This window comes from Verruconis gallopava, assembly GCF_000836295.1.
Source record: "Verruconis gallopava strain CBS 43764 unplaced genomic scaffold supercont1.27, whole genome shotgun sequence".
Classification (NCBI taxonomy): domain Eukaryota; kingdom Fungi; phylum Ascomycota; class Dothideomycetes; order Venturiales; family Sympoventuriaceae; genus Verruconis; species Verruconis gallopava.
The window spans coordinates 280,533-299,349 of NW_015622163.1; the positions used below are offsets into that span (position 1 = coordinate 280,533).

Sequence of the window (18,817 nt, forward strand, 5' to 3'; positions counted from 1 at the left end):
AGAAGAAGAAGAAGAAGAAGAAGAAGAAGAAGAAGAAGAAGAAGAAGAAGAAGAAGAAGAAGAAGAAGAAGAAGAAGAAGAAGAAGAAGAAGAAGCAATAAGAACGGAAACGCAAATGCTCTCAATATGGAGAATTTTTTTTCTTTGGGAGAAAGATGGGAAAGGAAGGTTCAAAAACTTTGTGATTGATTTTGGTTATCAGTGTACGAGGACACGACTTGACGACGGAATTTGAGCGACCTCTCGTTCTTGATACCACGTATATCTGACGGTTAATGCAAAACCCCCCAACCCCTTTTTTTTCCCTGTACAAACTAATTTTGCGGTCGTTGCGGGAAGACTGCTTGTGCATAGAGAGAGCGAGAGAGAGAGAGAGAGAGAGAGAGAGAGAGAGAGAGAGAGAGAGAGAGAGTAGGCGATGGAAGAGGTTGTTTATCCTTTGAGTGGTAAAGCGAGACTTAGCTGCGGCTAGCCAATTGTTCAACTACGACTTTAATCATATCAATAGGTATCAATAGGTACCTCACGTATTTTATGCCCAAGGATCTTATTTGTTTGTGGCCATTTTTGATTAAAACTGGGGAGTTGATAAGAAGAAGAAAAAGACGACGAGAGCCCACCAAAGGTGGGAAAACCGCTGAGGTCGTGAAAGTTCGTTACTTTAGAGGATGTAAATACACTGGTACGTGGATATCATCGCAAAACGGTTGAAAGGCTTCCCGTCCAGCGGGACTCTGAAAAGCTTCATATCTTCATGTATACCTCCGCTCGGAAGAAGTTGCATCACTCTCTAAGGATGTGATCAGCGCCTGATCCAGCCGCTCTTAACGGTGATGCCGTCCCGATAGGCCGAGTCACTGTTGCTTCGGGATTCTCTTCTCTTTCTCTCGTCTTTCCTGTGCGCGTACTCATGGCCACCCAAGCCGCCGGCGATGGCGCCGAAGAGCGTGCCTCTGAACGGGATGTCAGTAACGTTGGGAAGTGCACAGGAATGAAAGCAGGAGGGACTCCGAAACTCGACCGCCTGGCGTTGTCGCGCGGAAAAGGCATCAGCTTGCCACAATGCCAGCGGGACTCGAGTTTCGAGCCCGGTGTTTCGCAAAAGACTTGGACTTACAGGCCGGGTAACAAAGCATCGCCAATCAAGCCCCCAGCTCCTGCGCCAAGAAAGGTGTCGCGAGACTCGTGCGAACTCCGGCGACGGTGTGAATGATGTCGTGACCTTGACCTGCTGCTTTCGCCATGGTCGCTGTAGTCCCTGTCGTCGTAGTCTCGATCGTGGTGTCGGGACCGGGACCTTGATCTTGATCGCGAACGCTGGCTGTGGCTGTGGCTGTGGTTGTGGTGATGATGATGATGATGCTTGTGTGAGCCGTACGAGTCCACACTCGTCCTTCGGTACTCGGGCGGTTCTGATTTCGACCTGGACGGCATGAGAGCCGCTCCGTACTGGGGGCCAGCAGGCGGTCCTTGATAATGCGGCTGTGGATAATCTGACTGCGGTCGCCAGGGTTGCACACTTTCTGGAACTTGACCGGGCACACCTAAAAACTGCTGTTGCGCATAATTACTGGGTGCAGGAGAATAGTTGTGCGAGTATGCCGGCTGTACCGGCGCAAGCGACGGTCGCCTGCCGCCTTGTGGAGGAGGTGGCGGCACTGGGTATGGAGGAGCACCTTGTAACGGCTCTTGAAAGCTCTGGTAATATTCTTGGGCTGCCATTTGGGACTGCGTTCAACAAGGGCGGAAGATCTAGACGACGGCTTACGAAAGGGAAGGGCTCTGGCTATATATCCGGTGGGGAGAAGAGTCGGGACGCGGTGAAGATTACTCTTGAGTAACGCCAAAATGCTCTATCGGTATATGACTTGCAAATCAGCGGCGAACAGTCAGCAAAAAAGACAGATATGAACTGCATGACACAGAAAGCCGGTGCTGCTCCGCCTCCAGCTGAACGAGCTTACATAAACCGGCGTCAGTGCAGGTCATCTGCTGCTCTGTACGTCATTGAGTAGGAGGCCATGGGACCAGCCCTGCATGCCCAGGTAAGGCTAGGTGGTTTGCAAGGCGGATTTCCGAGGACAAGGCGTCGGACCAGTCGACCGGCCCGAAAACGCCTCGATCGAGACCGTGAGAAGGTGTGTCATGTCTCTCTGGTCCGCTAAGAGCGCTTTGTGAGCAAATGGGGGTGCAAGGTTTCCTTGGTGCAGCTCGAATGTCAAGAACCTGGAGGTGGCTGAGGCTGCACCGAACTCTTGCACACAAATCATATGCTACATCGGTGAGCACGAGTGCTGTGCCGTCTACGAGTCCTTTTTAAGATCTTCAGCATGCAACGAGCATCTGAGCTTCGAAGAAATTGGCAGGACAAGTGCTGCATGGAAAAGAAAGCGAAAAGCATGCACTCCGTAGAATTCTCTCGGTGAGGCTCGCGCGCACCGCCAGCTCTGATACCTGCATTTCTGAGGACGAGAAAAATTTGAGCCGAAAGAAAATGTACTGATTGAGCAAAAACCAAAAAAGAAAGGAAAAAGAACAACATGAAAGAAAAAGTAGAACTTTTCGCCGCGCGAAAAAAAGAATGGACTCGCGGGGAATTGAACCCCGGACCTCTCCCATGCTAAGGGAAAATCATACCACTAGACCACAAGCCCATTGCAGGTGTTGTTGAAAGTGAACTCGCATAAAATCGAACATATCACGTAAAGCTGCACACAACAAATGAGACATACAATTCCTGCAGACTGGCTTTTGCTCCCCTCTTCCTTTGACTGTTGCCTCGAATCGAAATCTAGACTCCAGAAGATCTCGTCCCCACTAGGTAATCCGCCCCTGGCGCATCTCCAGCGAACCTCCAGCTTCGTAGTGTAAACCGGTTGGGATTCGATAAAAATCACCTTGGTCTTGCACCCACCAAACACTGGGGTGGCGGACACAAACCTCGACATTTTACCCGAGGCTGATCCGTGCAAAATCCGGCTTTACGCTGCGGAGCACGAGAAGTTCATATTGATAGAGCCGATGTTATTGATGCAAGCGGTTCTCGAAGGTCTGGGAATAGGCCAAGACTCCGCGAAGCAGAAGGCATCTCGCCCCTTCGAAGGGGAGAGACTACGGCGAGAAGCTCGTCTAGGCGGCCATCGCCGTCATCTGACAGCGCCGGTGATTTCTTCTCCACGATTCTAGCTCTGCGCCTGTTGCATGACTCAACCGTGTTCACATGGAGGAGGTAGTTTGCCACTGCAAGGCTCCCGACTCTAGGGGGGTAAAGATGTTCGCCTGGCATCCATGCGCCTCTCTTTTGTCCGAACTGCTGCCGAAGACAGAACCACACCTGTGCAGGCATGAACTGTGCCGGCATTCCTGGTGGAAGGATGGGCAAGCCGAAGTCCACGGAATGTCTACGAGGGATTGGCGCTGACTCCATCTTGCTAATAGAATAGTCATACGACGAAAAAGACGGAGTTAAAAAGAAAAGAAGATGTTGGAACAAAATGAGAAGGTCCTTCTCGCGTGATTCAGCGGAAGGAACACTTCGCCAGGACTCAAGTTCAGACGGACGAAATAAGACCGTTCAAAAGAGAGAGGGAAAAAATAATATAAAAAATAACAAGAATATATCTGAAGCTTGGAGAGCGTCACAATCACGAACGATATGAAGATGCTGCGAACGACCGAATTGAAAAAAAAGCCGACCCATATGCCTAGATTATAAAGGAGAGACTAGCACCATTATCTAGAACCGAAGCGCCCTCTAATAGACAACACTAGCCTGCGCCCAGTCCTCGCGAGCAAAGCGACGTGAGCGCCGAAGACGAACAGATGAGGCTGCCTGCTGATTTACAACACCATCAGGTCCCAAATGCTGGACGCCCAAATGTGCTTTCGCTCTCAAGCTCCGACCCAACCCCCCACCCTTTTTCGAGTTCGTATTGCTAACGGACCTAGTTGTTTGGAGCCTGGCAACCGGTCGCTTGACCGCCCTGTAATTTTTTTGAAATCTCGACGTCAGTAACTGCTTTCTCGCTGGACGAAATGCCCGAGTCGGAGGTGTGGGGAACTTACGGAGACGGGGCCGGAAGTGCAGCAGATGGGCTGCTGGCCCAGCTTGGCGCAAATCTGAGTGAAGTCGGTTTTGCTGCCGGGAGTGCTTGGTGCTGGCCGCTCCGTCAGCTTCCGTGTGCTTTTGTCTCCTTCCGAGCGGGTGTACTTACGAGTGACGCAGTTCAGATCCGGCTGGCCGTTCGGGCCAAGACCGCAGCAAAGTGGCTGGCCGGTCGAGCATGGAGTGTAGCTTGCCTGAGTCGGTTGGTTATTTGTTGGCTGATTCTGAGTGGGCTGATTTTGTGCGGGCTGGTTGTTGGCGTTGCCCTGCACCGGATTGGTTCCCTTTTATGTCTCGAGGAGAAAGACCTAGTCACTCACCTGTGTCTGTGGTAGAGCGGAAACGGCGGCAACGGAGGCCAGAAGAGCGAAGACTGCTGAGAACTGCATTTTGAATGATTCGGTTGGTTGGTTTAGAAGCGGAGTTGGTTCTAAGGCGAATGAGCGCGAAAGAGTGTGGTGGAAGTTGTTGCTGTTGTTGTCGAGAGGAATGTAGTGAGCTGTGATTGTGACGATGAACTCGACGATTGCTCTGCCTATTCCTTATATACACATCCCGTCTCTCCAAGCGGACGACTGCATGTTCTTCAATCAGCCTCGTGTCGTCGTAAGTCGTCCAGGTTGTGTCGTGAGGACAACGAAGCCATGTGTTGGAAAATCCGAACCTCCTTTAAGCACATTGTTGTACGATCTGGGCAGGATCTGTACGAACACGGTCCAGAAGAAGCTCTGATACCAGGGGCATGCGATCCATAATGGCTGTCAGGGCTGATATCCGTTAGGGTCTACGTAAACCACGAAAGCTTGGCTGTGACGTGAAGGCTCTCAGTTGTCGTAGACAGCGATGTTCTTGGGACAAGCTTTCCTAGGACTCTGCAAGGAAAAGACTAAAAATGTCTTTAGCTGTTCCTGCATGAAGGTGACACCTCCGGGGACTCGACAACGCTCGTTTGGGGCAATCTTCGCTAGCTCAGATACAATCTCGATCCAGATGGTCGACTGAAACCAATCTCTCCAATCTGCAAATTTGCACCGATTACACCCATCGCCCGTCCATCCGTTGACGAGACGGACGCAATTTGCCAAAAAAATTTTTTCCCTCTTAAGCTGATGGGATATCCGATTCCGTTTCTTTTGCTCGTCGTTTTCGGTGCGTTTTGGCGCGCATGATGTAGGGCATGCACGTCTGTTTCAACAGCCACACAAGTTGCGTACATCCATCCGCAAATCAACAGCCTGTGCTCGCTTTGGTCGTTTCCACACAGCCAAACTTGAATTCCCATAACGTAACCGCGGATCGAGGCCTACGGAGAGAGTGCGTTTCGTCGCGGCCCTGAAACCTCCTGCATCTGACAGCAGTGTTGATATCTGTGCACAAAACGCCCCTCCCGTTGTCCGCTCACGGGTCCATAACCTGGAATAAGGATCTACCATGAACAACGCGCCTGGGAATTCCGGTCTCACGACTCACCGAAGTATGCGCATACTTGTACGAATCTGGCGCAACTTTTAGAATACAACGTAATTTCATGAGCTGTTTCGCTCTCACTGAGGCTGAGAACGTGGCGTTTCATGAGGATCCAGTTGTATTTTGTCGACTTTGTCCACGCGATTGCTGCATGAACTGAGCGACGCCAACGATGAACATGCTCTAGATTAACGGTCAGTGTCTTGCTTGCTCATGGGTACGATCCGTATGGTTCGTGACGCAGATTTGGCCACGCGTAAATGTCCTCTAGACGCTTCTCGGGCTCGGCTCGACAAGCAGTTTACCTTGAACTTCAGAGGAAGTAGTCACTTCTCGCTTTCTGTCATCCGTATACTTCGGCATCTCAGCTTCATCAATCAAAGTCGAGTCGAGCGTAAGAACTCCGTTTATCCCCATAGCCCCTTGATCGGCATAGCAGAATTCAATGGACGATGCACTCGAAATGTTGTTTGCGTGCGCTCACAAGCAACGGACAGCAACTCCAACCGTCGAAAGAAATTGGGCAAAGGAGGAGAGACGTAGAAAGAAGAAAAGATAAACCAACTCCCTCAAGATCACTGAGATGCAGGCGAAGTAAATTTTTTTTTTCAAAAAAATAATAAAAATAAAGAAAGCCAAGCGCTGGGTATCAACGATTAGTGGCGGCCCAAAAATCGCGGCACGTATGCCACAGAGGAAGTGCATGTATATCCTGCATCCAAGAAGAGTAAGAAAAAAACAAATAAAAAAAATATAGCAAGACCATCTCTCGTTTCCAACCAAGGCACGCGCGCCAGCATTCTGACCTTCTAAAAGAAATGGAGGGCAAACCCTGGGGAAGGGGAGTACCAACAAGACCGCACTCGCCGCGGTCCAATGGTCCAGAAAGTGATCAAAAGAAAAGCCGCAGCAAAGAGTCGAGACGCGAAAGAACACGACAATGGAATCCCGGTTTGCCCTCCAAAAGAGTCCCAAGTCTAAAAAGGTTTCGCCTCAATCGTGAGATTTGGTCGTCAGTCATGAAAAAAAGGGATAACTCGCTTTTTTCGCGTCCCCCTCCCGTAAGTCGTCCTGCCTCGGAAAACGAGCATGAAGCAGGAAAAAGAAGCGCGGAGAGTAAAAATGAGATGGGAGCACCGGTGGCATCAGGTCAATCCACCTTAACAGGCGGTCCTTCCTCCTCCAGAACGACCTCTCCAAACTTGACCGGGCTGAACTCTTCCACCTCCTCCACCTCCTCTTCCACCGCGCCCTCGTTCTCATCCTCTTCCTCGATGATTTCACCGCTCGTCCTTCCCTGCACGCTCCCGCTCCTGCTGCCAGTCTCCCGTCGACCGGTCGAATGACCGAGAGTAAGCATGGGACCCTTGAACACACTACGCTTTCTCTTCGCGAAGATGGGAAGCCCGGGGCTGGGTGGCGGGAGTGCGGAGAACGCGGCACCGCCTTCGGAAAGGCGCAGTGCGTCCAGACCACGAGCGACACGGAGTCCAGAGGGCAAGGGCCCAGAAGGAGGCGTGGCCGGCAGGACCTTGACAGAGGACTGTGGAGAGCGCACACCCTTGGTCGAGTGTGGAGTTGTCGGGGAAGCGAGCGAAGCGTTTGTCGAAGACGTAGACGAGGCCTTGGAGTGCGTATGTACGTGGTGTATCGAGCGAACGGACGAGAGAGATGAGCTGGTGGATTTGCGGCCGCGAAGTCCGGAGACGCTTCGGCGGTAAGAGGAGTGTGGAGTTAAGGGCGAAGGAGATAAAGACGTGCGTTTTGCCGACGGCGTCGTTCCGGCGCCGTTTGTAGATGGGAGAGTTCGATGGGCCGAACTTGCACGGACGTGAGCCCCTTCGATGCGGGCGTGTGAGTTTGAGTACCGATACGAGGCCGTGCTAGCCGCGGAGTACCGCCGCACGTTCGGTCGAGGTCTGACGGCGGGGACTTTCTCTGGTAACGGAGGATGCGCTTTTGAATGAGGCGATTTGGCCCGCTTGGCAGACTCTTTGAACCAGTGTTTGAGCGAGGCAAGCTGGCTGAGGATCGGGTTGTGCGGGAAACGAATTCGTCGGCGCGGTTCTTGGCCGGCACCGTTGGTCTTGACGGCAACCTGGAGCTGAGACGTGCTGCTTTCCCGCCGCTCTTTCGGCGGAGGCGGTGGACGCGACCGGCTAAGTGATCGGACGGAGTCTTTGTCAATCGGCGTGGGTGGCTCGTTCAAGTTCGTGGTCGAATTCTCCGCCAGTCTGGGAAGATCCGGCGCGGGAGCGGTGGAACTTGATCTCTTTACACTTCTGCCCCGACTCTTGGGCGGATCGCTCAATACGGGAACGCCGAGATGCTCTTCATCCAGTTCCCTGATGGTTGGTGCAATCCTGTCCAGCCTGCTGCTTGCCGCGCTCAATCTTCGCAAGCTTTTTGCTTCCGCCTCCTTCTCCTTCCGCCTCCGCTCTCGTCTCTTGGCCTTGCGCTCCTCCTTTTCGATGAGGAGCGCCCACCAGCCGGCGAGAGAATCGCACCGTTGCGACAGCACATTCTCAATCACAAGATCTATATCCACGCCCGCCCCGCGCATTCGCTGAAGTGTTTCCTTCTCCAGATCGGTTGTGAACGGCGCCGGCTGCTGAAGCTTCAAGATTTCCTGCTGTCGCGGCGCATGCTCCGCCAACCATGGATTCTGTAGGATGTCCGCTAGTGTCGGTCGCAACAGGGGTCGCTTGGACAGCAGTTGACTGATCAGATCCTTGGCCTGGGCGGGGATGTGATCTGGATACGTTGGCTCCTCGCGCAAGATCTTGCTCTTGGTGACCTCCTCGTCGTCCTCATCGAAGGGCAGCTCGCCACACAGCAATGCGTACAGGATGATGCCGAGGCTCCACACATCAACCTTCTCGCCTGCGTACTTCTCTCCCTTGAGCATCTCTGGGGCACTGTAGCACACGGTACCACACCACGTCTGCAGATATGACGACTTACCCTCGTACTCGCGCGTGAAGCCAAAGTCGACCAGTTTGACATTCTCATGCTTGTCCAATAGAATGTTCTCAAGCTTGAGGTCTCGGTGCACACAGGACTTCTGGTGCACGTACGAGACCGCGCCGATGAGCTGGGTGAAGATCTTCTGGACTTTGGCAGGCTCCATAGGCCCTGTTTTCAGGAGGTGGTTATACAGCTCGTCACCTGGTGGGCGGTGGGTGTTAGAACAAAATCGCACGGAATCAGGGGCAGGAGGATTTGAAGGGGGACTATTTTACCTGGGCAGTACTCGAGAACCAGCCAGACCATCGTTTCGGTCACGATGACTTCGTACAGGCGAGCGATGTGCGGGTGTATGAACTGGCGGTGATGGTGTATCTCGCGCGCTAGATTCGCATCGTCCTTCTTCGCGCTCTTGAGCACCACCTGCAGATTGTACCTCAGCATCTTGTCTGGTGCCACCACTGCGTTTCTCGTGCAGACGCAAAGCGGAGACCCCATTGCATCTCCACTGCTCATGTAGAATGTAACGTACGCACCTTGGAGCCATTGGTCAGCTTGTGGGTAGCCAGGTAGACTTTCCCAAAACTGCCTTTGCCTATGAGGCGTCCCAGCTGGTAATTCCCCACCGTCCTCAAGTCCTTGTCACCGAACTCGCTGTCGCCAAAGGTCAGCTCGCGGTCGCACACGCACAGAAGGGACGCGACGACCGTGGGGTCGCGCGGAGAAGGAAGCGTTCGACTTACTCCAGCAGCTCCTGGTACGAGTTGGTGAGCTTCGTTCTCTGGGCATGCTGGGCTTGCGCCTTGGTGGTGGCCTGCATGTGTAGAACGAGCCCGTCATATGGCAATTCTCTTTCCTGTATCGTACAAGGCGGCCACGCACTTTCGACGCACCCCAGAATGTCACGCTACCACATGTACAACAAGTACAAGCGAGCGAGCGCGCGCGCAGAGGCGAAACGGGAATGCCGACCTCGAATGGTCGCAGATCTCTTCGCGTGTCCGATGCGGCGGAGGCGCCGACAAGCTTGTGCAGGGCGCAGGCGAGAACACGCTCTGTATTTCTCGTCCGGCCGGTTGGTCTGACAAAGGGGCGGCCGACGGTATGGGAATTGGCTCTCGTTCGGCGAGCGGGACTGGCACTGGGTACGCGAGGGGGTGGTAGTCCACGGCGGTGAGACTAGCGCTGATCTGGACGGGCAGGTTGCGACAGCCAAGGACGCGTTGGATTAGTGTAGGATGGCGGTGCGAGAGAACATGCAGGCCAATGAAGAAAGGAGAGACGACGAAAATGACGATGCGCAAGTCGACGGGGGGAGGAGGAGGAGTGGGTGAAGAACAGCAAAGAAGAGCACCAGGGGGGTTCGCACGAGATGAAGAAGCCGAAGAGGGTGGCTCGAAATTACATGCAGGCGCTCAGGTTATTGTTTCGCAACGGGCAGATCTGGGGGACGATGTCGCCAGCATCAAGGACGTGTTTTCTGTGTGCTGTGGCGTCTGCGTCTGCGTCTTCTGCTGCTGCTGCTGCTGCTGCTACTACTACTGCTTCCGCCGCCGGGCCGCAGTCCAGGCCAGCGGGCCCGGCGTGCAACGAAGGAGGCCATGTTGGTAGCTATTGTTTCTTCGCTGCGTCCGCCGCCAGCCTTTTGGCCAGCTCAGAAGCCTTCTGATTCGTCACCCTGCACCGGTCGACTCCGTCTTTTTTTTTCTGCCCGCTGCTCCTCGTACACGCAAGCTACAACGGCGAGCCGTCGCACACCGGTGCTTGTGTGCTCAGTTTGCATTTCCTCCTTTTGGCCATCTTGGGACCCACATATCCTAGCTGTCCAGAACGATAGAGACTTCTTGCTGTGGCGACGCCGATGTCTTGACAAACTCCGCGCCCAACCCGACTAAGCCTAGGAGCCCATGGCTGTATGAGAAGCAGGCTAGCATTCCCGTACATCTCCATCTCCGTCCTCATCGCCCTCCTCGCTGTCCTCCTCTACCCTTCCGTCTTCACCATGCTACGCGCCCGAATCCCCTCCGCGTGGCGCCAGTCGCTGCTTTCTCGCCAGCCGCGCACATATGCTACCACCGCCTCGTCGAATGCTTCCATAACAGACCCGTCCGCCTTCCCCAAGCCCGGCTCCAAACTCCACGGCTTCACGCTTCAGCGCACCCAGCACGTACCTGAGCTTGAGCTCACCGCTGTGCATCTTCAGCATGACAGGACGGGCGCCCAGTATCTGCATGTGGCGCGGGGGGACCCGAACAATGTGTTTGCCATCGGATTCAAGACGAACCCGCCGGATGGGACCGGTGTGCCGCATATTTTAGAGCATACCACTCTGTGCGGGAGTGTCAAGTAAGTCGCTCAGCTTCTAGCGCTTCTAGCCGAGTGATGGGCTTAATTGACCACGCTGTCATGCGCGACGATGCGCAAAAGTTGTGGCTTCTGAACAATCTATTCGCGTCCTAGGCATAGATCGAGCTGTCGATGCATGGTGCTAATGTCTTCAACCTAGATACCCGGTTCGCGATCCCTTCTTCAAGATGCTCCCTCGCTCTCTCTCAAATTTCATGAACGCATTCACGTCCTCCGATCATACGACCTATCCGTTCGCTACGACCAACGCGCAAGACTTTCGGAACCTCATGTCCGTCTACCTCGACGCCACTCTGAATCCACTTCTCAAAGCTACCGATTTCGCGCAGGAAGGCTGGCGCATAGGTCCCGAGAATCCACTGGCGGCCGCAAGCAAGAATGGAAGCGATGCTGAAGCCGCTGAGAAGCTGGTGTTCAAAGGCGTTGTATACAACGAGATGAAGGGCCAGATGAGCGATGCGAGCTATCTGTATTACATACGCTTCCACGAGCACCTGATCCCCGCGTTGAACAACTCCGGTGGTGACCCAGCCAAGATCACGGATCTAACGTACGAGCAGCTGAAGAGCTTCCACGCCGTGCATTACCACCCCAGCAACGCAAAGATCTTCACCTATGGCGATATGCCGCTTGCAGAGCACCTTAAAGAGGTCGGGGAGCAGCTAGACAAGTTCGAGCGGATCGAGATAGATACCGATATCAAGCAGCCGATCGATCTGTCCATGGGCCCCAAGACGGTCACGATCAAAGGGCCCGTAGACCCTCTCGTGCCGGCGGACAAGCAGCACAAAACGTCTTTGACGTGGGTCGTGAAAGAGGCTGAAGATATGGTCGAGCGATTTGGCCTGAGTGTGCTTTCCAGTCTACTTCTGGACGGATACGGCTCACCGCTGTACACATCTCTCATCGAGAGCGGCCTCGGCTCCGACTTCACGCCAAACACCGGATTCAGCGCCACAGGGCGCGGTGCCAGCTTCTCCGTTGGTCTAACGGGCGTGCAGGAGTCATCCGTGTCGGCCGTGCATGAAGCCATCCACAAAACGCTGCGGGAAGTGCACGAGAAAGGCTTCGAGAAGATCAAGGTCGAGGGGATATTGCATCAGCTTGAGCTAAGTCTCAAGCACAAGACTGCCCATTTCGGCATGGGACTTATGAACCGCGTAACCCCCGATTGGTTCAATGGCGTTGATCCATTTGACGCGCTGGCTTGGCAGAAGACTGTGGACGGATTCAAGGCGCGCTATCACGCGGGCGGTTATCTTGAGGGGCTGCTAAAGAAGTACTACCTCACAGAGAAAACGTTGACGTTTACGATGGTTCCCTCGGAGACGTACGCTGCCGAAGTTGTGGAGGAGGAGAACCAGCGACTTGAGAGGAAGATCGAGGAGGCCAGCAAGGACTTTCCGGGCGCTGAGGCCGCGAAGGAACATCTCGTTCAGCGCGAGCTCGAATTGTTGGAGGAGCAAGAGAACGGAAGGAATCAGGACTTGAGCTCGCTGCCTACCCTGCATGTGGCTGACATACCCCGCGTGAAGCCGGAGAAGGAGCTTCGACACACGAGCATGGGAGACGTACAGGTGCAGTGGCGAGAAGCCCCCACCAACGGACTCACGTACTTCCGCGCTGTGCACCGCTTCGAGAATCTGCCTGACGAACTTAGGGAGCTGATTCCTCTGTTCACGGAGGCGCTTCTCAGACTGGGCACCCGAACCATGAGCATGGAGAAGCTGGAGGAACTTATCAAGCTACGTACGGGTGGCATTAACGTCGGATATCATTCCTCAACATCGCCTACCGACCTGGACAGATATGAGGAAGGGCTCGTGCTGTCTGGATACGCGTTCGATCGCAACGTGCCGGCCATGTATGAGCTCATGCGCACACTGCTCATTGAGACGGACTTTGACAGTCCCGAAGCCGAAAAACGCATCTTACAGCTTTTGCAAACCAGCGCAATGGGAGCGATTGACGGTGTTGCAGAGACAGGCCACGCATACGCCAGGCGGTATGCCATGGCTGGCCTGACGCCAGAGGGGAGATTACGAGAACAGATCTCCGGCTTGACGCAGGTTCAGCTCACGGCAGCGCTGGCGTCACGGTCTGAGCCGGGCGCGTTGAGAGACGTCATAGACAAGCTAAAAATTCTCCAACAGATTGCGATATCGAACGCAAGCTCGTTGCGCGTAGCCTTGAATTGTGACCCTGAGAGCGTAAGCACAAACGAGAAAATGCTTCAGGATTTCTTGCAGACGCTGCCGGCCAAGATCAACACAACGGGTCTCGAGACGGCTACACCGCAGCAGACCAAGTTCGCACGGAACGCAAAGACATTCTTTCCACTGCCCTACCAAGTGTATTATTCTGGAATCGCGCTTCGCACAGTACCATACACGCATCCCTCCGGCGCTGCGCTGCAGGTTCTTGCTCAGCTCCTCACGCACAAGCACCTACACCACGAAATTCGGGAAAAGGGCGGGGCTTATGGTGGTGGCGCCTTTTCTCAGGGCCTCGGTGGTGTCTTTGGTTTCTACAGCTACCGGGATCCCAATCCTCAGAACACACTCCGCATCGTTGAGGAGACGGGACGATGGGCTGTGGATAGGGAGTGGACCGATAGGGACATCGAAGAGGCGAAGTTGAGCGTGTTCCAAGGACTCGACGCGCCCCAGAGCGTGGCAGACGAAGGCATGACGCGGTTCTTGGCCGGTGTTGAATGGGCGGCGCAGCAGAAGAGGAGGGAGCAGCTTCTCGATGTAAAGGCGGAGGACGTCAAGAGAGTCGCGGAGGAATACCTGATCAACCGCGCCAAGGACGCTGCTACGGCAGTGTTGGGAGAGAGGAAGGCCTGGGTCAAAGACGGCGAGTGGACGTTGAAGGACTTGGGCGCGCTCGCTGAGCGAGTCGAAGAATTCGAGGATGCCCACTCGTCTGCGTCCGCGTCGGCAGCTGCGGCATAGTCATTTGTGCGCAATGAACCATTGCAATCGCCTTGTAGATATCCCCTGTAGAACTAGATGTACAAACAGCCTCCATCCTCCGCAGATGCCCGTCTTTCGCACGGCATCATTCATTTTAATCATTCCACCATCTTTTGCGCGTGTCCCCCCCCCCCCCCCCCTTTTTTTTTTTTTGTCTTGTCTCTCCCTCACTCCTCCTCGTCTCCGCCGCTTCCCCCTAACCACGCGCAATCGAGCAGATCGTCGACGTTCTCCATGGCTCACGCGCCGCCTTGCATGGAGGACGTCTGCAGCCCCACCCCCCCTTTTTCGCCTCCTCGGGGGCTGACCTACGCGCAAGATCGATGTCCCGCTCCCGCTCGATAAAGGAGCCGACGGCGAACCCCGCCGGAACCGATCGGGCGGACCGCCTCCCATTTTGTTCAGAGCTGCCCCGCCGGAGACGTGGCGATCCCAGAGGCGGACTAAGCTTGGGAGGACAGAATTTCAAATTCTTTTTCTTTTTCTTTTTCTTTCGTTTTTTTTTTTTTTCGGTCCTCCCGTCGTTTTGTGATCCTCAGACGCGATACTGCCGTGCTGGCCTAGGTTTGACCCGCTGACGAGTCTGCCTCTCCCTGGCGCTTGACGCCTCAGCGTAAGTGCGGGAAAGGATTGATAGAGCTGGATGAGGCAGAATAACAGGCGATATGGCCTTGACAAGGCGTGCAGTCAAGCCATGGCATGTGCAGTGGCTTTGTGGGAGGCCTAGTGGAAGTTTGTTGGATGAGGGCTTGTGCCACGCTTAATCTCTGCATCGCATCTTGCTCCCTAGACAATCTGATAGAGTCGAGTACTTGACTACCCTTCATTTTTCGTAATGATCAGTCTAGGCCTTGGAATGAGAGGACACGTTCATTTGTGATCAATTTTTTTTTTAAAAAAAATTATTTGACAGTGATGCCCTTAAAAGTCTACCATACACCGAGAAATACATTTTCGCACCGAAGATTCATAGTTATTCACCGACCCAGCCAACTTTCCATCGCTTGAATCACATGCTCATCGGCTGGCGTGGGTCTTGGATACCAAGAGTGTGTCGAAGTAGGACCCAAAACAAATGTGAGCAGAGTCTCCAGAGCCTCAGCTTCGTCGTTACCAACAGGACCCCGTGTGTGTCTGAAAAACCGGTTGACATGGTACCAGAAACAATCCTCGCCAGCTTCATTGTAGTACGCCGTTGAAGCAACACGCCTAAGCCCGTTCGGATCCGCTCTCACCACCACCTCTTTTATCATGAGCAGATATGTTTTGGTTGCCCTGGCTGCGGCTGCATTGATCTCGCTGATTGGGGCACCGCTCCACCGGAGGAATTCATCGTAAGCATAGTAAGATCTAAAGATGTTCGATGCTGAGACGGAAATCGCGGCGTGCGCGTGGCTTGCAGAGCATGGCCTTACTCCAACTACATCAAGATCAACATAATTTCTGTTGCTGAGTCTTGTCAATATGACATAGAGTTTGTGTTCTTCTCTCTCTAGAGTGGCCTTGAAGCGAAGCTTTAAGTCCGTATGCTCCTGACCGACATTCTGCAGATGTGTCGTGTCGATTCCGGGTGGAAATTCCGTCGGATCGAAGGTCAGCCCGGATAAATCGGACACTCTTAGTATTCCTTCATCACTGCTCAAGGTAACAGCAGTATTTTGTCCAGCCTGTGATCGTAAAATTTGGTCTACGGCCCAGAATACATGCTTGAAAATATCTCCGTTAGTCTCGTATCAGCCAATTCAGGGGCGACGACGCACAGAGCATGGGGATTTCGGGCTATAGTCAGCACACGAGCAGTCATGACCTTCTCTTGTATTGTCGGTCTCTCCTATTTCCACAATGATCTCCTCTTGCAGGATGAAACTCAATGCGTCTCCAGTCTCTGATGGCAACACTTTCTTGAGCGTGATGTATTTGTTCACAACACCTTTCCTAGCCGCGGTTTCTGTATGTATATCATCAGATGGTAGCATTGTATAGTCGATCGTTGTGTCCCTGCGGGACATTCGCTGGCTAGAGAATTGCAACGCCATCGAGCTGGAAGGGTATCGCTGCTCTTGGAACATAGGGAAATGAATTTGTGACTGTGATGGGGAAAGATCGGAAGCCTTGCGCTCAGCAGTGATTCCAAAAATTTAGACAGAAAAGCAAAGTGCCTCCTAAATACCATCGGTCGCGTCTATGTAACTCCAGGCATGCGCTGAGAGACTTTTCAACCCCAGAGCTACCGAGAGCGCCTTTGAGATATTGGTAAGAACATCTTCGCTCAATTCAGTCATATATACCATGACAATCAAGGGGTTATGTTGGTCACCAAATCATCCGGGAGCTAGCATGAGGGGCGACCCTAGAAAGAGGGGACGGGAGAGCCTCTACGTCGGCCATATCCGCTCAACGAGGACGAAAACGGGGAGTGAAGTTTGTTGCTTGCAACCGGTGGTATGGAAACCACTGATATCTTGGAGAAGACAATGTCCTAGTCTACTGGCCGCTACCGGCTGGCTTCGATGTAATGCGCCTGCAAGATTAGCGTATTCGAAGCGTGGTATATCGCCACCAATGTGGACCACACCAAGCAGAAGCAATCATGCCAACGAAAGCTTTTACGAGCTGAAAATTGCTAAGGGTACCGATTGGGCTGTTCTCCAACTCATTCAGTCGATCGCATGACTAGATCTACCATGCGAGGCTAGAGTAGGGCGTTCGGCCCTTGTTGCAGCAGCGTTTGCCTGAACATCCGTCTTGCAGAAGAAGTGGCCATTTCTGCGACCTGAGAATATTCATCAAATATCAAAAGTTCCTGGTGAGAAAGCATTATGATAGCGAAGCGGGTCTAACAGTCCCAGGCTGAGTTAGGCTGTCTTGCCAAGAAAAGTTTTGCACCAATGAAATAGCCGCCGACTACCCTTTTCGTCGAAAAAGCAGCCTCTCACAGCGATTGATTTTTGTTCAATTAATGCAGAAAATTCCTAAATGTGAGCAGAAAAGAGCGGGAACGGGTAAATTAGGCAGAATGCGCAGCAAAAGCGACTTGTTTCGTCCGCAGGTGTCCTCAGGCCTGAAAAGAAGGTCTCCGCTGGCCAGTCGGCGTCCAAGACTTGCGGGAAAATCTTTTACAACTAGCAAATCATGGCTCTCGCTGTGATCACTTGACCGAAGCTTGGTGCAGGCGAATGCAAGCCTCCGGGGTACGGATGCGACTCGTTCTGCGTAGCCAAAGAAACGTTTGACCTCTTATCTCAGGGTGGAGATTGCGTACACAGCAATCTTTTTTCAACAGGGCCCTGTAGCCTGAAAAGCCCTGCATGCAGGTGATTTATTTGCCAGAAAACTGTAGGACAATTGCCCCCAAACCGAATGATATTGTGGGTGAAATAAGCCAACAATCGGGATTTAGGTCGCGAGCAGGCCTGTATCCAACCCGAGAGAACAAGCCAAATGCGTCCAGAGCAACACACGTGTTACGATGTTGTTAAATACGGGGTTTGTGCCGCGAACATACCGCTAACGACCGTACTGGTGGAGATAGAGCTGGACGTGATCATCATCGCGATCCTTGGCCCCGCACAATCCGCAAGAGTCCTTCTGTGATGTAATTAGAGCTTTGGTGGTTGCGGCCCGCCCCATCTTACCTGCGTTCTAAATTGACGACTCATGGCAGACGAGGAGAAACTCATGCATGGGCAAGGAATGCTTCCTCCGCCGGGGCTTATCCCGGACAGCGCAAGTATGGTGGGCTTCCTTCAGTCGCAACAGCGGGCCGATGACAAATTCGTAGTGTGATTGGGCTGCAACAACCAACGCTCAGAAGGGTCAAGTCTGGATAGACAGGCGTGTTGAGTTTATTTCGACATGCGTGGGGTCTCCGCCATTGCCGAGCTTCTCATGCCATGGCAGCGACATGGAAAGGCGATGTTGGCCTGCAGCAAGACAAGCCAATTGGGGGAGAAGCCATTTTCGCGTGGGTATGCAGGAGCACAAGCCCGCGTCGGTATGGGAATCGCAGCAGTGACAACAGTGTTGGCTGCTCAATCAGCAAGAGTTTTGTTGGGTTCGAAGTATTTGAGATGGCCACTTGCTCCTCAGGGCCTGTTTCGGCAAAGCATTTGCTATCTCCACGGCACGAAATCGTGAGCAGTCAGGATGTATCAGTCGGCGAGGCCGGAGGCCGGAGAATTAGCCGTGGTACCATCGGTGTGGTTACCAGTAGACCCGTGAGACTAGCGACGAAGGATTCGAGGAGCATTTTTGAACCGCACATGCAATATATAAGACCGATTTCATATATCCTTAAAGTGGAATCTTACTACCCGATGGCGACGTGAGCGAGTTTTGGCCTCACGAGATTTCCCATAACTTCAGAGTTCACCTCAGTTTCCGTATGATGCGTGAGCAACGTGGATGAGGGCATCCTCGACGCCACCGGCCGTCCACAAAACCCAAGAACTCAGGAAGTGTAGCATTTCGTCACTCAGTCTAGCCGACGGCGGTTCGGTCCAGGGAATGAGTCCAGGGAATGAGTCCATGTAATTTGGCCCGTGTGACGGCCAGACTATGGCTACGTTCTGACTGGCCAACCATAAAGGAATCATCGAAGGCTGAATCCAAGACTCGAGGAAATACTTCGCCAAATTCCACAGGGTAGCGGCTTTTTAGAGGGGCCAAAAACTAGGCCACCTTTTGTGATTTCCAACCGATCTCGCGTGGATTGATCACGGCGCTTAGACTGGGACGCCGCAGCTTCGTCCTACGGATGCATATATCTTTTATCTCTCCCACAAAGCTATTCCGGTGCTAACAGCGTTACGTGTCCTTGAACCTATCCGCTCTGACCTTGGTATTGATCAAGAGCAGTGGGAACAATCTCGAAGAGGAGAAAAGCTAGGCGCGTGATAAGCAAAGAGGATTTCTGGTTCGATCTCTCAGTCTG

At 53.3% G+C, this 18,817-nt stretch overlaps 5 protein-coding genes and 1 non-coding gene across 8 annotated transcripts; 1 reads left to right on the forward strand and 5 right to left on the reverse strand.

Annotated features, from left to right (window-relative positions):
• Positions 1-372: 372 nt before the first annotated feature.
• On the reverse strand, positions 373-1,925 carry PV09_07209 (uncharacterized protein). The gene is made up of 2 exons (XM_016360948.1): positions 1,118-1,925; positions 373-953 (listed from the first exon to the last, which is right to left on the reverse strand). The coding sequence occupies exons 1-2, from the start codon at positions 1,720-1,722 to the stop codon at positions 803-805; spliced, it is 756 nt and encodes a 251-aa protein (XP_016211320.1). The 5' UTR covers positions 1,723-1,925; the 3' UTR covers positions 373-802.
• Positions 1,926-2,582: 657 nt separating this feature from the next.
• PV09_07210 lies at positions 2,583-2,654 on the reverse strand. The gene has a single exon. It is a non-coding gene; the product is annotated as a tRNA-Ala (tRNA).
• A 1,025-nt stretch (positions 2,655-3,679) lies between these two features.
• PV09_07211 lies at positions 3,680-5,253 on the reverse strand (the record flags this gene model as incomplete). 3 transcript variants are annotated; one of them, XM_016360951.1, is made up of 5 exons in its annotated part: positions 3,680-3,983; positions 4,066-4,157; positions 4,215-4,299; positions 4,426-4,680; positions 4,770-4,792. In XM_016360951.1, the coding sequence occupies 4 exons, from the start codon at positions 4,492-4,494 to the stop codon at positions 3,945-3,947; spliced, it is 285 nt and encodes a 94-aa protein (XP_016211323.1). In that variant the 3' UTR covers positions 3,680-3,944. The 3 variants fall into 3 exon arrangements, with proteins under 3 accessions (XP_016211323.1, XP_016211322.1, XP_016211321.1); XM_016360950.1 differs by having other exon boundaries at positions 4,426-5,253; XM_016360949.1 differs by lacking the exon at positions 4,770-4,792 and having other exon boundaries at positions 4,215-4,371; positions 4,426-4,494.
• An 898-nt stretch (positions 5,254-6,151) lies between these two features.
• On the reverse strand, positions 6,152-9,965 carry PV09_07212 (uncharacterized protein). The gene is made up of 4 exons (XM_016360952.1): positions 9,283-9,965; positions 9,076-9,193; positions 8,815-8,962; positions 6,152-8,740 (listed from the first exon to the last, which is right to left on the reverse strand). Exons 1-4 carry the CDS (start codon positions 9,357-9,359, stop codon positions 6,723-6,725), a joined length of 2,361 nt encoding a protein of 786 aa, XP_016211324.1. The 5' UTR covers positions 9,360-9,965; the 3' UTR covers positions 6,152-6,722.
• A 296-nt stretch (positions 9,966-10,261) lies between these two features.
• On the forward strand, positions 10,262-13,974 carry PV09_07213 (uncharacterized protein). The gene is made up of 2 exons (XM_016360953.1): positions 10,262-10,885; positions 11,046-13,974. Exons 1-2 carry the CDS (start codon positions 10,455-10,457, stop codon positions 13,861-13,863), a joined length of 3,249 nt encoding a protein of 1,082 aa, XP_016211325.1. The 5' UTR covers positions 10,262-10,454; the 3' UTR covers positions 13,864-13,974.
• A 765-nt stretch (positions 13,975-14,739) lies between these two features.
• On the reverse strand, positions 14,740-16,139 carry PV09_07214 (uncharacterized protein). Its single transcript, XM_016360954.1, has 2 exons — positions 15,645-16,139; positions 14,740-15,590 (listed from the first exon to the last, which is right to left on the reverse strand). Exons 1-2 carry the CDS (start codon positions 15,951-15,953, stop codon positions 14,862-14,864), a joined length of 1,038 nt encoding a protein of 345 aa, XP_016211326.1. The 5' UTR covers positions 15,954-16,139; the 3' UTR covers positions 14,740-14,861.
• Between the last annotated feature and the right edge of the window lie 2,678 nt (positions 16,140-18,817).

What these genes read in the sequence shown, in the direction of transcription:
- PV09_07212 (XM_016360952.1), bottom strand. Translation starts at nt 9,359, where the DNA reads ATGCAGGCCACCACCAAGGCGCAAGCCCAGCATGCCCAGAGAACGAAG. An exon ending in TCGTACCAGGAGCTGCTGGA is followed by an intron (nt 9,194 to 9,282) that starts GTAAGTCGAACG and finishes CTTTGGCGACAG; the next exon opens with CGAGTTCGGTGACAAGGACT. An exon ending in GGTTCTCGAGTACTGCCCAG is followed by an intron (nt 8,741 to 8,814) that starts GTAAAATAGTCC and finishes ACCGCCCACCAG; the next exon opens with GTGACGAGCTGTATAACCAC.
- PV09_07213 (XM_016360953.1), top strand. Translation starts at nt 10,455, where the DNA reads ATGAGAAGCAGGCTAGCATTCCCGTACATCTCCATCTCCGTCCTCATC. An exon ending in ACTCTGTGCGGGAGTGTCAA is followed by an intron (nt 10,886 to 11,045) that starts GTAAGTCGCTCA and finishes TCTTCAACCTAG; the next exon opens with ATACCCGGTTCGCGATCCCT.
- PV09_07209 (XM_016360948.1), bottom strand. Translation starts at nt 1,722, where the DNA reads ATGGCAGCCCAAGAATATTACCAGAGCTTTCAAGAGCCGTTACAAGGT. An exon ending in GATGCTTTGTTACCCGGCCT is followed by an intron (nt 954 to 1,117) that starts GTAAGTCCAAGT and finishes CATCCCGTTCAG; the next exon opens with AGGCACGCTCTTCGGCGCCA.
- PV09_07214 (XM_016360954.1), bottom strand. Translation starts at nt 15,953, where the DNA reads ATGTTCCAAGAGCAGCGATACCCTTCCAGCTCGATGGCGTTGCAATTC. An exon ending in GCCCGAAATCCCCATGCTCT is followed by an intron (nt 15,591 to 15,644) that starts GTGCGTCGTCGC and finishes GATATTTTCAAG; the next exon opens with CATGTATTCTGGGCCGTAGA.